This window comes from Somniosus microcephalus, chromosome 22 (assembly GCF_052327205.1).
Source record: "Somniosus microcephalus isolate GS21.2 chromosome 22, FLI_Smic_1.0, whole genome shotgun sequence".
Taxonomy (NCBI): domain Eukaryota; kingdom Metazoa; phylum Chordata; class Chondrichthyes; order Squaliformes; family Somniosidae; genus Somniosus; species Somniosus microcephalus.
Window position 1 is genome coordinate 50,377,345 of NC_141008.1, and position 17,708 is coordinate 50,395,052.

General features: G+C 43.6%; 1 protein-coding gene and 1 long non-coding RNA gene across 4 annotated transcripts in view; one reads left to right on the forward strand and one right to left on the reverse strand.

Moving 5' to 3' along the window:
* The window catches only part of LOC147102293 (uncharacterized), a 101,377-nt gene extending 100,226 nt beyond the window's left edge, over positions 1–1,151 (reverse strand). For both annotated transcript variants that reach the window (XR_015073245.1, XR_015073244.1), the window contains exon 1: positions 880–1,151. This is a non-coding gene — a long non-coding RNA (uncharacterized LOC147102293). The remainder of the gene's footprint in view (positions 1–879) is intronic.
* A 123-nt stretch (positions 1,152–1,274) lies between these two features.
* On the forward strand, positions 1,275–15,078 carry tbx2b (T-box transcription factor 2b). Of its 2 annotated transcripts, none has more exons than XM_085964692.1 (7): positions 1,275–1,802; positions 2,939–3,218; positions 5,731–5,877; positions 8,056–8,132; positions 8,603–8,772; positions 10,418–11,034; positions 13,683–15,078. In XM_085964692.1, exons 1-7 carry the CDS (start codon positions 1,429–1,431, stop codon positions 14,142–14,144), a joined length of 2,127 nt encoding a protein of 708 aa, XP_085820818.1. In that variant the 5' UTR covers positions 1,275–1,428; the 3' UTR covers positions 14,145–15,078. The 2 variants fall into 2 exon arrangements, with proteins under 2 accessions (XP_085820818.1, XP_085820819.1); XM_085964693.1 differs by having other exon boundaries at positions 2,939–3,206.
* Positions 15,079–17,708: the final 2,630 nt, after the last annotated feature.

Genomic DNA, 17,708 nt, shown 5'->3' on the forward strand with positions numbered 1-17,708 from the left:
AGTCAGATTCCCCGTTTCACTGGTGCGTCCCGCGCGGCTTTTCCCACGACTCGCAAAGCGCTGAAGCGTTTTGGGCAACTCGCTGGCTGTAAAATTAAAAAGGGCAACGTCCTTATTTTCTTTGCCAGGAGCTGGTTCTACGGATCAGAGACATAGGACAACTCAGAGTAGAAGAGGCGAACACTACCCCCTCCCCCACCCCCCAAAAAGACCCTCACTGACCTGCTTTACAATTTAAGGTCGCGTTTTAGTTCCCAATAACTTAATTTCAAATCCTAATTACGCCACCTGGTGGGGCCCACCGCCATAAATATTGGACTTTCCCCCCTCTGAGCTGGTGATTTTAGGAGCAAAGGGGTGGTAGCTGTTTAAAGTGAGAAGAAATTAAAATGGAAAATGTTTGGTTTTACAAACTTTAGACTTAAAAAAAATGAGAATATGGGTACATTAAACTGACTCAAACTTTGATCTTAAAAATCGCCCGTTCCAGAAACAAATCAAAACTCAAATTTGTGTATTTTTAAAACTTTGTTTGTAAGCTGTTTAACCTCTGTGCTCGGTATCTGGCTGTTTACACCAGTACAAAGGTGAATAATTGTTAATAGGTGTTGCAGTATTCGAAGCAGAATTGCAGGACCCCATTGCCCGGCTCTCCCCGTTCTTTACAATCCCCTGCTGACAGTGAGGCAAGTACATAGAGACAATATAATTCTAAATATCCAGCATAAAAATGCCTAAAATTATTAATTCAGCCGTTTAAAGTAAATGTATCCATTCTGGAGTAACACACAAAGCCTGGGAATGTCAAATCTATCCCGTTCGGGTCCCGTCCATTTTACCTTAATACAAATGCACATATACATATCTGTATGTTGTTACCTGCCGTTTTTGGAGATTTTAGCGGCTCTAGGTGTTTGCGGTGCGCCGTGGAGTCTCTGTCCGGGGCCGGGCACTCTTAATCCGGGACGCGGGAAGGATGGAGACCGCGGGGGGAGGGAGAAGGACAGCGGGGAAATGCCTTTCTATCATTGGTTAATATTTAATTTTGTTGACATGTTTTCAAAAGAGCGATCTTAGTGATGCTTACTGTAGGTTGGAGCTTCCGACACCTTTTCCCCCACCCCTCCTCTCTCTTAACTCATCCATCCTGGCTTGAGTTGTCAAAACCCCGCCTATCCAGGCACACAATTGGTCAGAATGCGTAAAATCACCAATCAACTGGGCGGCTCATTAGCAGGACGGAGCCGAAGGGAGATCATTGTAGGAAGGATCTGTGTGTGTGTGTGAGAGAGAGACAGACTCACACAGAGAGAGATTGCCGATCTGTACTTGTTCTTCGAGGAGATGGTGTAAGGAAGATCCGGCCAAAGCGACTCTTCCGACAGAAATCTTCCTTTTTTTGCCCCCCTTCTCTTTCCGGATGCACCGATGAGAGAACCAGTTTTAGCGGCGACTACCATGGCTTATCATCCGTTCCACGCTCACCGAGCCGCGGATTTCCCCATGAGCGCATTCCTGGCCGCTCAACCTTCCTTCTTCCCCGCGCTGGCGCTGCCGCCGAGCGGGGCGGCCGCTCTCTCGCTGCCCGGAGCTCTGGGCAAACCCTTGACGGACCCGAACATGGCTGAGGCCGCAATCCACGTCTCCGCTCTCGGGCACCAGGCGGCACACCTGCGGCCCCTCAAGAGCCTGGAACCGGAGGACGAGGTCGAGGACGATCCCAAAGTGAACCTGGAAGCGAAAGATCTATGGGACCAGTTTCACAAAGTCGGCACCGAAATGGTTATTACAAAGTCTGGGAGGTACGAATATCGGCGAGGACACGTCCCAGTTAATGCATCCGTCTTTCTCACATTCTTATCATTGCTTAACTTTTTCAACTCGCTTCTATCTTTTTTTTGTTAAAAAAAATCAAAACTGCAATTAAGAATCAGTCATCTGTTAAATGAATTCTAGTGAATTTGCAAAGTCCTTAAGAGAAGCCAGTTGACAACGTGCCAAAGACAGAATGGGATTTGCAGTGAAATGCGAGCGCTTTAATGTGCAGTGCCTTATTAAAGGGCTAAATAGCAACTAGTAAAGGTTGTGCTTTCTGCTTAGGCTTCTGATTCATGTCTGTATATTTTAAATCTCTATAAAAAGGGCGGACAAGCTATTTTGACTTCCTTCCCGTCGCTTTGCAATCAAAGCAGTTTAACATTAAATTTATTTTTACATATAAGGGTTCATTGATTTTTGTAATGCAACTTTCGACAACTTTTGCTCTTCTTACAATATAATTTTTTAAAAATTTACAGCAAACTGCTGTGTCGTTTATGGAAGGAAACCCTATTTAGCTCCCGAGCGCTGTCTGTCCCATGACAGAAGTTGTGAGTTCGAAGCGATAAGTCTGTTGTTTATAATAACCGCTGATTGTAATCGGCCGGTGTCTCTCCGCGAGAAAGGGGTCGAAGCGATTGCAAAAGAAAAGGCAGCCAAATGCGACGGGATTGCACAATTAAAAAATAAAGGCCAAGCTTTGCATCAGCTGTCTGAAAAAAAATCCCCCAGTTACCCATTTGCAAAGAATGAATCTGCCGTTTCCATCGCTGTCTTCATACACAATGCACACCGGGAAGCTGTGGTTTTGCTGATCTTTGATGTGAATTACTGGGGATAGAAAAACTATGAATAAAGTTAAAAATATGAGTTCCTTTTATTAAGAATTGAGGAATAAAATCGAACAGTTCTCAGTTTTAAGATAAAAGGCTTGTTCGAAAAAAATATTAAGTATAATGTATAATTAAGCTGGGCTCGGTTTAATAATAACATTGCAAGTTGCACGATCGGTATTATTTTTGAATATTTGCTCCTTATATGTTGAGCTGTATTTCTCACCACTTGTGTGTCCCCAGATGACATTAAATGTGCTGCTTCGTGTGTTTAATTTCTCTTTTAGGAGAATGTTCCCACCGTTTAAAGTGCGGGTCAATGGTTTGGATAAAAAGGCGAAATATATTTTACTGATGGACATTGTGGCAGCTGATGACTGCAGGTACAAATTTCACAATTCGCGTTGGATGGTGGCCGGGAAAGCAGACCCGGAGATGCCGAAAAGGATGTACATTCACCCAGACAGCCCGGCAACCGGCGAACAGTGGATGGCGAAAGCAGTCACGTTTCACAAACTAAAACTCACCAACAACATATCCGACAAGCATGGATTCGTAAGTGTTGCTGTAGGTCGACTTATATATTTTCCATTTTGACTGTCGCTTTGTAGTAAGTGTTGGGGTGATATAGCCAAAACGCACAGTTGGAACAACTGCCCTCTGCTTGGGGATTGTTACATTGCTAACTTGTCATTTTGCTAACTTGCTTTAATCTCCCCTGTATCGGTGGCCGCATATACCGACTTGACCTGTTTCTGTCTTTGACCCCAAAACTTTAAATACAAACTCTACCCAATGAGGGATTGGCTACAGCTTTGGGGGCATTGACTCGCAAACAGGCGAGCAACTCTCTTGGAAAAGAAACAAAGTGAGTTCAGGGCTTCAGAAATACTAGGCCACTGTTAATCCAGAACCAGTTCCTAGACAGGGGCAGGAAGACTTGTTTTAATTATCCCATATAAGATCGATACAATTCCATTGACAGAATGTTACAGAATATCTTAGGCCAAAATCCCTCCAAAACACTACAGTAGCCTTTTTTTTTTTAACTTTTGAATCAAATCGTTTAGGAGTAAATGGAACATAACAGGTCAAAATCCTGCTGAATTTTCAGAAAAAATCTGAAGGGGTTTGTCTTAATTCTGCTGGGGTTAGAAAGTATCTACCGCCTGTTATGGGAGGCGAGGGCCGTTTGAAACAATGAACCAGGACTGTCATATTTGTTAATAATCCATTACTCCCTGATTCAGGAGTAAGTATGTGCACAAATGGCTGAGAGACGTTCAGAAGAATCTGCTGTTGAGACTGGGCCGAGGTTAAGGACTTTGTAATTATGCCTTTAAATATTACTGTTTTTTCGCCTTTGTTTTTTGCTGTACGCTAACGCGGGGTCAGGCTGAAGTGTATTAAGGATATGAGTTGTGAAAAGCAGGTCAGGCTTTATGGCGTCAGGCAGGAGAGAGAGAGAGAGCAGAGAGTGCTCGCTAGGTAGAAACAGATTGACTACTGAATGCGCGATCTCTTATCTCTAGCCAGTGGGTCTCCAAGAATCACTTCAGTGATGCTTTAGAGATGGACGGAGCCAATGGAAAACAATTTGTGACCATTTATTTGGGGGGGGGGGGATGAGCGTTTTTAATGCAGTGTCTGGGAAACTTGATTGAAGGTTGCAGGGACGGCACTGGAGGTAAAAGCAGCCATTATGAAGCGGAGCAGTGCAGAAAGCGCCCTGAAGCGCAGAGCATTCGACCTAGATCAGGATGCGTGAAAAAAATTACCAGCAATATATTCAAAAATTAAAGTAAAAATCGAGACGGGGGTTGCAGTCAAAGCGTAGAATGTAAATCCACCAAGCAATAAGGTGAAAAATGTAAAAGATTCAATCGACTGCCTGCAATCGGTTTGTGATTGTATTGCAAACGCCATTGACATTATTTAATAAATAATAGGAAATAATATTAATCATTTTGAAAGGTGTATCTGGGATATTTCTAGGCTGAAGATTCTTGTCTAATGTTAATGGATTTATGTCTTGGAGAAATTGTGAGAGCTCAGAGACTCACAGGCTGGTCTCGCTGATCCAGGCTTTGAGTGGCGGGGCTCTGGATGATTTGTACGCCTGAACGGGGAAGCACTGTATAACATTTTATATTATATAAACCCAGGACAGAGTTCAGATGACACATCAATGCCCAGATCCAGTGTCTGTGTCTTTTATGTGTCAGACACAATGCGTTGGTTTCGCTTTCAGTGCCTACCAGGACTGGGGTTTTTTTTAAACCGAGGATATAATTTTTTCCCTCTGCTCTTGGCAAACCTTTTCAAACGGATTCCCATCTACGGTCCTTTTCATAGGCGCGTTTTAGTAATAAGCATAATTTCAAAAAGAATATAGCTGGGGAAGGGGGGGTGGTGGGGGGGGGGAAGGTTGAAGTCAAATGATAGCAGGAAATTGGTGACCTCAACATTCGATGACTGTATGAGGTCAGGATCAAAGATTTCAAAAGCACACCCAGCCCAGAATAGGCAGTTTGGAATCGCCATTTATTTTTTTATGTCCAAAAATAAAAATAAATAGAGCTGATTTTTTTAATGCTTTTAATGTCAGTCAGCGTTTGAATTGTAAGACATAGCTTATAATCGTGACCGAATGTATTGTATAATCTGATTAAGAATCTTATGCAATTGTTCGACAGTTTAAAGATCCTATTTATCTGCTCAGGTACACGCCGTGATTCCTATTTAATGCAGCATTTTATGCACTGATTGAAGGGACGGTACCAAGGTTTGCTCTTGACAAGCAGGAGGGATTAAAGTTTCGAATTTTGTTTGTGTACTGAGTTTTCACTAGACTACATCAGGACCAGGTGAACCCCCCTTTCCCCTATCCCGCTCCTGTGTGTGTGTGTGTGTGGGGTGGGGGGGGGCGGCGGGGGGGGGGGGGGAAGAATTAACAGAATTGATCCGGGTTTTTTATTTGCCTTTTCTCTAGGTTTAGTGGCCCCAGACATTAAGAGACAAACCGCGGGCAGCCCTTTAATGGAATTAACCTGAGTCTTGTTCTCTGTCGCTTTCTCAGACTATCTTGAATTCTATGCACAAATACCAGCCCAGATTCCACGTGGTCCGCGCCAACGATATTCTCAAACTGCCCTACAGCACTTTCCGAACTTACGTGTTCCCAGAGACAGAGTTCATCGCGGTCACAGCCTATCAGAACGATAAGGTGAGCCCAGCACGCTTCTGTCCCATTACCCCGGGGCCTGGAACTGGCGAGCGAACTGGACCAGTTCATGCAGTGGGGGAAATATTCAGAACCGACTCGACACGTTCATTTATTTTTAGTTCATTCATTCAAAATATTTTGTCCGTTGCCCAACTTGATGTGGGAGGCTGGGGTATTGAGAGGCTTTTTTTAAATAAAGGTTTAATTTTGTCTTTTTAATGTAACAACTGGTCGAACGGTTTCTTCTCTTGAAACTGCTGATGTTTGAGCTGAATTAAAAGGATTGACGGCGGCTTGGGATTGTTCGCAAATGAGTCCAAATCCAAAAGACAGAAAGAATTGAAGCCTCACATTCCTGGGAATTGCAACCTGTACCTTCAAGCGGAACTCAAACTTCGCTTGTTTTCAAAAGTAATGAAACCCTCAGAAAGTATGTTTATTATAACATATCATTTAGGGTAAATAGAATAATGTATACAAGGGCAAGGGTTTGCACGGAAATAAAGACAGGAGTTTTGACTTTTTTTTCATTCAATAGTTGGTTAACTGATAAAATCTTGATTTGTGAACGACAGTATTTTACTCCGGGTGTGGAGATCGCGAGGAAATGCCCCCCAGGCCAGGCATGGCCTGTGTGAAAGTGGGAGGATCGTTCGGACAATCAGAGCGGTTAAAGTTTGGATACAAGGGGGGCATTGCACCTAGTGTAAAGGGTACGATACTGGGGCAGTATACAGATCGAGGCAGTTTCTATAGAGGTAACTGATTGTGGATGAGACCTTGGTGATTATTTAGCATTATGTAGCGCTCTGCGCTGCCCATACACCTCGCTCTTTCTCTCTCTCTCTCTCCCTTCTCTCTTTTGCCTGACAGCGATATCTTGGTTCGAGAGGGTCTGTTGAATTTCGTGCAACACTTTATGACGAGAATTGCAATCGATTAATGTATACTTATCACTGCAGACTGGCCTGATCGAAGCTGAACGTCGGTCCTGCTGTGTTGATCTTGCCTGATAATACCAAACTTGTTCGATCCATGATGTATCAACATTTAAAGATAAACTTACAGATACAGCCAGGAAGATATTGTGACCAAAGCTTCCCCTTTCCATACATTTCAATGAATATTGTTGCCCGATTACTTTAAAGAAGGAATACACATTAGCAATGGGGCCATCTCCATCTGGCCAGTTCCTCAGAAGTTGTAGAGGTTGTTGGGAAAAGCACACAGCTTTATCCCACTTAGAATTGTGAGACTTCAGGGGTTTAATTCTTCACTTCTCACGTGTTCTGTCCCTTTAAAAATATTAGCATATTTTTGCAATGCTTGGCTTATGAATAATGGATGCCGGCACAGCGAGCGAGGCACACTTGTCGCTTTGCTGATATCATATACACACACCATAATTTGTATGAAGTATTCATAACCCGATCACGTAAATACACTGTTAAAAACCTTTTAGGCTTGCTCCATAACCTTCTTGTTGGCAAGTGAGATTAAATATTTCAACGCTACACAGAGAAAAAAATCCTGATTTGCCCTACAATGACTCCACGTATTAATGTTTGAACTTGTCCTGTTGGAACAGATCCAGCTCGGACAGTCGTCTTGCCCGTTGTCTCCGCCTTTATCCCAGGAACGGGAAGGGCAGGCGGATTATCTCATATATTTTCATATCATAATATTCAAATCGGATTTTGGGCTGAGTTCATTATTAGAATTTATATCAAATTTCATTTACAATTCTGGCCTTGGATAATGACACAAAACCCTCACACACACATGAAAGATTGCATTTATGTAGCCCTTTCACGACCTCAGGACGTCCCAAAGCACTTTACAGTCAATGCAGTACTTTTGAAGTGTAGTCACTGTGGTAATGTAGGAAACATTATAACAGGAAGCTGTAGGCAGTCAATTTGCGCACAGCAAGCTCCCACAAACAGAGATAATTTGTCATTAGATGTTGACTGAGGGATAAATATTGGCCAGGACACATATAGGTAAAAGTATGCCATTCCATTGATATGTATAAGTCTTGCTCAGTCCCACACTTCTGATGCTGTTTAATTTTCATTCAATAGTCCCCAAATAACATTCCTGGGGATGGCGGTTGTGTGCGCTCATCACTTTTGAGTTTTATTAACTGGATATTTTTTATTTCCTTTGATTCGGCAGATAACGCAACTTAAAATTGACAACAACCCCTTTGCAAAAGGATTCAGGGATACTGGGAACGGGAGAAGAGAAAAAAGGTAAAAGGATGGAACGAACCTATTGATATCAATAACTCACCTAGAGCATTTAGAAATAATTTCTTTAGGGTTTAGGCGGGAGAGAGATGGTTCTCTTCTTTTCCCCTCAGTGGTTTCCCGCTCTCTGATAGTTCTCAATCTGAGTTGCGCCGACAGGGATTGGCGTTAATGGAAGGCGCACCGTTTCTGCGCCGGGCGAGGGTTACGCCAGGCTGCTCGTCGGCACCTCCTGGCGGCCGGGAAGGGAATGACACCTCCCGAGTGTTGGGAACCTTGTGTGAAAGAGGAAGGAGCTCCGGGGGATCTGGTTTTTAAATGAACTTTGAATAGTTATTATATTTTTTATTTTTTGGAGTTATATTTTAAAGACAGGAATTAAAAATAGTTACTTTTCAAACAATAATATTTAAGCCCGTTATCCGTCGCATTGTAACATTGTAAGAAACTTTATTTTTTGGTTTTTTTTTCAGGAAGCAGCTCTCTCTGCCCTCCCTGCGCGTGTACGAAGATCAGTGTAAAGGTGATCGAGATGGTGGCGATTCTGACGCCTCCTCCAGCGACCAGCCGCCGGCCAGGGAGTCCGTGCGCTCGCCCTTGGCTGCAGACCCTGTTTCTCTGCAGTTCAGCCAAGCATCCAAAGGTAAAAGATAGGAAGGGCGGGGGTGGGGGCGGGGGGAGGCAGCAGAGTCTCTGATCCGATCCAGAGATCAAGGGCGAGCGGTTTGTTGACCGCATGGCGTCCCCCGGCTTAACCACGGGGCGGGTGGCTTAACCTTTAAAGCCTGGTGTCATTATTTGCTCCAGTAAATTCTAATATAAATGGGTCCAGGAGACACCGACACACGGGAAAACATCAACTTTTTAAGGGGCTGAAGACTTTGTATTAATCATAATGAAGATAACACTAAATTAGAACATTGCCCTAAAACTCCATACAAACTCCATAAATCAATTAGATAAGTGTCTGTCTGGTACCTTGGGGAATGTACTGAGAGATATTCCATGACTAACTCTGCAACATTAAATATTATTCCCTGTTTTGTTTTTTAATGTTGTGAAACAGGAAATCTTGTTGAAATAACATATACACTGGGAGAGACAAGGAGACAATATTTAATGGATTATGATGATTTAAAATATATATATTTCAACACCAGGGCCAATATAAGTAAGAGGGCGAAGTCCCGAGTGAGTAATGGGTCGTTTTTGCTAGTGGAAATGACACAGAAATCCCTGAAGTGTAAAAGGCACAGAGTGTGTGTTTTATTTATATTGTAACACAAATGATCCATCCGTATGGGCTGTGAGTGTTTTTCAAACTGAAGTCTAGTGAACCGAACGCTTCTGTCACAGGCTGGGATTCGATAGGTGTTGGACTCACCGCCAGTCCCGGGCTCTGAATCAGGTCTTTTGACACTTCCGGCGGAATGTTTATGGCATTAAATGTTGGTCCCAGTTTTGTGAAGCATCCCTTCTTTAGTAATGTTTTAGTCCACCTTATCAAATGGATATTTCTGCAAAGTGTTCTGAAATAAAAGTTGTAACAAAACAACAGAAGCAAACATGTAACCGGTTTGGGAAATCGATCCCGAGGTTTTCAGATTCAAATCATTTCCCCCTGTGCAGTGTTGATTCAAAATTCACCTTCCTTCACCGATATTTCAGCCAATATTTTAATGTAAAGCAGAATATTATTTGTGTGTGTGATATTTGTATAAATCATACTGTGCAGCCATTGCTGACCTGGATACAAAAAATGAAAGCAAAATCCAATTTAATATTTCCAAATAAGTCTCGCCTATAAAACTCGCCTCTGTTCCCAGTACACACACTCTCTCTCTCTCTTGTCCGAGTAACCTATTTCAGAACAGGATCCCCCAATTCATCAAACACCGAAATAAAGACAGACGAGGGGAAATTAGGAGACAATATGAAACCAAGCCCCGGGTTTCTTTTAACGCATATTATTTTTTGTTATTATATATTAAAATAATAAGTAACTTTAAGTCTAGAGGGATGTCACAGGAACAAGCGAGGGCTTGGCTCAGTTCATCTTGGTGAGTGTTGTGGTGAATTGAACATTTACTATATTTGTGTTTCTTGGGCGAGATACATGAAGTATTATAACACTTATTATATTTAAATATGCACCGACTCTCTCTAACCTGTATCTGTGGGTGACTGAATGCAATCGGAATCGGATTGTGTTAATCTCTCGGTTCTATTGATGATTTTTTTTAAAGGCGTTTAACATTTATATTTGATTTATCTTCCGGTCCCTTCAGGTGAGAAGTCGGGTGCGGACAGTGACCCGGAGCTGGAGGGGCAGGAGGAGCAGTCCGCCGCGGTGAGCGGCAGCCCCCGGGTGGCGGCGTCCGGAGCCGACATGCCACCGGCAGAGGAAGCGGCGGCAGAGTTGTCTCATCGGCCCAAGCAAGGATCTAACCCGGAGAGAAAGAAGGACCCGCTGGAAGCGCGCAGGGGCAGCGACATCTGCTTCAGTCACCGGACCTCGGAGAGGGAGAAGGGCGAAGGGAGAAGGAAGGATGAAGCCAAGAAGGACAGTGAATGTTTGAATAAGGAGACCTACACTCCGCTTATGGTACAGACTGACGGCCCTCACCTAAACGCCGGACATTTGCAAAGCTTGGCCTTCTCGGGGTTGCACAGTCAGCAGTTTTTTAACCCTTTAAACGTCGGACAGCCTCTCTTTATCCACCCGGGTCAGTTTGCAGTCGCCCCGGGAGCTTTCTCGGCCATGGCCACCGGGATGGGACATTTATTGGCCTCAGTGTCCGGAGCTGGCAGCTTGGACAACGCGACCATCGCCTCGACTCAGGCCTCAGCCGGCGCGGGTCCTCACTTCCCTTTCCACCTCTCTCAACACGTCCTGGCTTCTCAGGTAAGAAGTCTCGTTTGTATTGAAGCGGTAGGGGTTGCATTTAATTGACCACACTCAGCTCTCGAATCCCACTTTGCCAAAGGGGTTTCCCATTAACTATAAAAACGGTGGATCCGCGGGAGTTTTACAATAATTCATGGTCCATTCCCAGAGATTGAAATCCAATCATGATTTGGGGCCTTGAACATTGAGCCGTTTGCATACAGACTTGCTTAAAGATTTATTTCAGCTCTTGGTCCTTGCTGCTCGTATTTTCTCACCCTTTTTTCTCGATGTCTGACTTTAGTTTTGATGTTTTGGGAGAGCAATGAGACCCGGTCTGCGAAACCTACCGACTTCACTTTTCCAGAACATCGCATTCAGATTACAGGCGAGTGGGAGAAATAGAGAGAAACAGGTCGAGAGAGATGCAGAAAATGAGAGAAAGGACAGAGGGAGAGAAACAACAAGAGCACAGGGGAAAGACGGGAGAAAAACAGCGAGAGGGAGAATATAAAAAAAGGGAAGAAAAATCGAATAGTTAGAAAATAATGAGTAACAGAGAGAGGGAAGAGAGACATGTGAAAGCCGGAGATCGTTCATTCTGAGGGCCTTTCCCCATCTGTATTTCCTACAGTTTGAAATTAGATTCGGCCATGTCTTTTAAGTTATTATTGCGGCTGCGGTCTCCTCTGTCTTGTCAGTGGAGAGAGAAGTCTATGAATTGCGGGTTAATAGTCCAACTTGGACCGATAAAAGGGAGAATAATTTAAGATGAGCCATTGGGTATGAGGCTAAATCAGTATTTATATCAGAACGAACAGTCAAGACACAGCGGGACCTGGATTCCAGTGTAACACCTGGAATAGTCATTCTAAATACTCCGATCAGGGTTAATCCAGATTCAATGATTTATTGTCAAAATAGCAGTCGTTCACCCCGGTTGAAGGGTATGGAGAATTTTACCTTTAACACCCCCACTTCTTATCGCGAAATGAATCCATTTGTGCTCCCAGTTCCACGTTGGATGGGTAATAATCAATAATCCACACTCAAACATCTCTTGAGCAAAAGCTGACGGCTGAAGGATTGCCAAGTCCTGTCCTGTGAGTTTAGCTGGGATTTTCAATCAGCCTCCACAATCCAAGCCCATGTTTTGGAGAGATGGAGGGAAAGGCTGCTCTCGGTGGCTGTGTGCAACGGCAGAACCAATCCCTTCTTCAACCAATTCAACATTTCGCTACACATAACGACCAGAGCAATTTCTCCCCTCTAGTTGGGTATTTCTGGAGGAACTACTAGACACCTTGCAGTGGGGAGTGTTTTAAGTGTTTTATGCTTTGAAGCAAAGCATTAAAATATTATATAATGTGTATGAATCTATATTGTCTACATAAATGTATATTTGTGTATATATTTTATGTATCTATTGATATAAGATTTATTTATTACAATATATAGAAAATATATCGGAGATGTATGTGTGTATGGTATGAATATATTTTTTAAATGTCTTTATGTGTGGGGCTGATTAACCAACCCATCATTTGGTTATTTATACAACTTGTTTTGACAATGCTGTGATCCAGTATTGTAATGGTACATTGAGTTCAATTTAGTTGGCGATCAAGTCTTTTGACAAACAGCTTCAATTGTGTTTGTTTAAACTGGATCCATAAAGATACCGGGGGTTGTTGCAAGTCTAGAAAAATAATTACATTTGGTTTTTTTTTCTTCCTTGTTTATTCATTTATCTTCACACTGACAGCGACAGCTCTCCATCCATTGAAGAGAGTGCTTAGAACATGCAGTTAATGCTCTTCCTTTCCAAGCACAGAACTCCAATCCATCTTTCCCATTCAATCCTGGCGTTTAGAATTCCTATTCCAATTATAAGTTTTATTGTCAAATTAATGAACTGTTTTATTGGCGTTGATCTGTATGTTTAAAAAGGTGACAGATCAGTACAAGGCGTGCCGTGCTGAGAATACAGTGTAATATATAGTATCAGCTGGAGCCTGAGAAATGGGGCAAGTCCCACTGCAGAGCCCTACACCTGTGGGTAATGGAAGAGGGTCACTGTAGCTTCACAGAAACGGTCCATCCCTCTACTCATTAATGTGCAGCCGGGTGGGAGGTCAAAGTGCTGGTGTAGCTGTTGGGGTCTCTGGCAGCCCCCTGGGATCAAATCGGAGATTCAACTCTATACATTAAAAAAAAATCCCATTTGCTTACCCTTAACCGTGTCCTTGAACCTATTTTTAGGAATATGGGAACAGGGGGAAGCCATTCAGCCCCTCGAGCCTGTTCCACCATTCAATTAGGTCACTGCTGAACTGTATCTTAACTCCATCCACCCGCCTTGGTTCCGAATGCCCTTGTCTAACATCAATCTATCAATCGCAGCAATTGACCCCCAGCCTCAACAGCTTTCTGGGAGATAGAGTTCCAAATTTCCACTATCCTTTAATGCCGCTTTCTTGTTAATTTTCATTTATTCCAGCCCCCAAGAGCCCGCTGCATCAGGTCTGTCCACCAATTGATGGGGTTGTTTGCTTGGGATTTGCTCTGAGCGGTGCTCATGTCCTCTGTTTTTGCTCTCGCTCTTCACCGTCTGATGATACTCACCAGGTGTGTTTTTCCCTGTCTCCTTGTTTTTTATAATACAGGGGATCCCAATGACCACCTTCGGAGGGCTCTTCCCTTACCCATACACGTACATGGCCGCGGCCGCCGCAGCCGCCGCCTTGCCCAACAGCTCCGGAGCCCCATCCTCCCTCCACCGGCACCCGTTCCTGAGCGGTGGGCGACCCCGGCTTCGCTTCAACCCGTACCCAATCCCGGTCTCCATTCCGGCCAGCACCAACCTCCTCACCACGGCCATGCCCTCGGCTCTCGGGGGGTCCGACAGCAAACTGTGCAGCCGAGACTCCAGCCCCGTCTCCGTCAGCCTGGCTTCGGAACTCAACCACAAAAGCAACGGCGGCGGCAGCTTAAGGACTGGAGGCAGCTCGCTTTCCCCGAAACCGTCCGCTAAGGAGGCGATCAACGAACTGCAGAACATCCAGAGACTGGTCAGCGGCCTGGAAAGCAACCGGGAGACGTCTCCGGCCAGGGACTCTCCTAAATGAACCCTCTTGGACCCATCTGGGGACATCGGGACTAGGAGGACAGACAGGAACCTCACAGCGCAGATCCCTTCAGCATCCGACCGAGGGGAACGGTGGGGTCAGACGGAGCCCAGAGACCAGAGGCAGCGGCACCCAGACTGAGAACAAGTGCAGCCACCACAGGGATGGGAGCAGGAGAGGAACAGGTCCCGCTGGTAACTGTGCTGCAACTTGGGGTAAAGGAACCACCACTTCGCTACAAAAAAAACCGCATACGAGAAATGTACCTTCACACGAGAAAAAAAGGATCTTTGCTATTTATGTAATTAATTAGTAATTTTTGTGTAAATATGCTATGGATGGCAGAATATGCAAATCGGTATTAATTTATTCACCAGTTGTAAATTCGCGTGTACATATATTAGAGTTTAATTCCGTGCATTTTAATGTTTTTTTTCTGTTTCGTTTTACACACAAACATCACAATATATTGTAAATGAAATATATAGCGCATTGGGAAAGTGTGTGTGAGAGAGAATGAATGAGTTTCTAATAGTGTTTTATTATAGAGCTCTATCCCGCCTGCTTTAGTGAAAACGGTTTTAAAACGTGCCATCCATTACATCAATGCTATTCCAGTGTTACCTGTTTAAAAAAAATAACTGCGTTATGTACTGTACAATACTACAGATTTAAAGGAAATTTAAAAAAAACGTTTCTGAAATCCTGTACTAGCGGGGTATATAACGAACGCCGCTTTGCCACCTCAGGTTGGTTCACCTCCCGGTGCGGATTCACAGTGGATTGGATTCCTCACCGGGCTCTCTGCGAAGCGGCTTAAAATAAAAAGACAAAAAAAATGTATCTCAAATTGTGTTGGTTATTCGGGTAATCTATCAGCAATTTAAAAAAAATTGAGTTCTCTCACAACTTTCAATAAACATTTTGAAGTGAACCTTTGCTGGTGATACGAGTATTTAGTTGAAAGTGTGTGTTTGTGTGTCTGTGGGTGTGTATTGGTATGAAAGCATGAATCTGTGTGTGTGCATTCTGTGTGACGAGATGTGTGTATTTGTATGTAAGCATTTGCCTGTGTTTAACTTTGCAAAATACCTCATTTAAAATTGCACGCATAGTTATTAAGGGATACGCCACATTAAAGGACAATATGCTCAACACTAGCAGTCAATGCTGATATGAAATCAAGATTAACTGAATCAAAGGACTGATTATTGAGTTCTCTGTGGTGGGGGTGAAGGAGAGGTATGTGGGAATTCCTTGTTTTCCATCAGTACTCGGGTACTGGATTCTATACTCTATATGTGCAATACTCTATACGCTCCTATGCCATACAGTGCGATCCTATCCTCCCTCAGAAATAAACTAATTGTCACAAATATTTTGAGCATTTTCCCTGGAAAGGTAAGTTTTGCTATGCCATCGAGCACCGGCTTTAATCCGACTGGGTTCAACTTTTGAATTTATCTTGTGCTTGGGGTCATTTTTTGTCTGGATCAGGGGTTGACTTTCATAGATTCCAATGGTTCGACTTGTCGGGTTATGTTGCAATTGGATTTCCCGCTGACGTTACACCCGCACCGAAGGTGTGTATTGTTTTTACATTACAGCCTCTTAAAACGCAGAATGCACCGTCTGCATCTTAACAAGACACACGTCGATCTGTTCTTAACACACACACACCATATTTATTTATATTATATATAATCCGGAACAGTTCACTGGTGTTTTGCTGCAATTCATTAGTGCATCTCTTACAATAATACAGCGAGCGCTGCACACCTCTCGGCGGCTGTGAGGGCTCCGCTATTTGGTCTGGGATCTAATCTCAGTATTTAAAAAAGAATTTGAAAGGACAGCACTGATGGGTCTTATAGTTCAGTTAGATAAACAGGCGCCTCACTTTACTCACCTAGATTTGGGGAGGAGACACTGCACCGCGTCACATGATATTATCAAAGGATTTTCGTTTTTAGACTGTGCGATGTCACAATGCTTCCCGTTTTATGCGATTTAGTACATGTGATCATCTGGAACAGTACGGCCGAGGAAATGGGTTCAGTGAAGTGATCGATATAAGGGAAATATGTCAAAATTCTCAACCATTTCTTAGAGGTTGCAAAATGATTTTTTAAAATCAGTTAGGTATCTACAGGGGAACATGAGGTATCTACAGGGGAACATGAGGTAACTATAGGGGAACATGAGGTATCTACAGGGGAACATGAGGTAACTATAACATGACAAGTCCTCCTGTGGTGAGCTTTACTGTGCACCGATTCAAAACAGAAAATAGGAAATCAATTTTATTGAATTCTTGTTTTTAATTAAATTGGGGAGACTGAGCTGCAAAAGAGATTGAAAACCTGCAGGTTAGTTGAACCCTTGCCCTGCTTGTGCCGAGACCTATTGCCGTGTGACAGTTCTGGAGAGAAGATTCTCAGGAAGAACGAAAAAATGGGAGTAAGGAGGAAAATTGTTGCTGTCACAGAAAGGTTGGGGGAGGAACCGAATCCTCACAGGATCAAGTATATAAATTCGTTATGAGATAGCGTTGCAGTCATTGGATCAAATCCAATTCCCGTAAAGATAGTCACAGAAACATACACACGGGTACCGACTCACAAGTACACTCTTAGAGATATCTAGCCACAGATACACGCTGAGATATACACGGATAACCACACACACAGATACAGATATACACGCATGTGCAGAGACACTCACACAAGACAGCCACAGACACAAGCTGAGATATCCACAGTTGGACTGCTCTCACAGAGAGAAACTCACAGATGCACATTGAGATATGCACAAATGTATTAGCCTAACATATTTTACATTTGCCCAGCCCGATTATTTGAACAGTTCGTTCTCCCACTCTCCAGAATGAATCCTTCTCCCCAGTCGCTTGATACGGGATACACTATTTCCCGAACTCAGAGAAGTCTATGCCTGATAAATTTAAATCGTTCCGCTGATTTATCGAGCGGGTCCTGTCAGGCAGCCTGTGCTTGGTAATTTTTTTAATTTTGCGAAACTGTCCAAAAGGTTTGTTTGCGAAGTGATCCTGAGGATTTCCCCCTCCTCCTGGGTAAGCGGATACCGGATTATTTACAGTCTCATGTACTCCAAGCCAAGAAATTAAGAAGAAAAATCACTTTGATGTCTGGATTGATGGGAGGTCGTGCTTAAGTACTTTAAATTCAACCTGGCGGCTTTAAGTTCAGGCCATTAATGTATGAAATAAACAGCCTTTTCCTCGCCAATTACCGATTGCTCCGCACCGGCAGAATTTACGAGGTTTGGTGTCAGCAGTTGATGGCTTCATTTTCAGAGCGAATTCCCTGCAGAGAATTGGCGCAGCTTGGCCGCCACCTCCCGGACTGATGCGGCATTGCGGGGGGCGGGCCTTGCCAAGTTTAACAACCAGCACAGTTGCTTTGAGACTGTAAGAACCACAGCCTTTGTAACCGTTTCTGCTGTAACTTCAAAGGGCGCTTCAATTCGTTTCATCAAACGCCGAATTAACAAAGTTGCGCTAAAGAGCAATTCTCAGAACTTTAT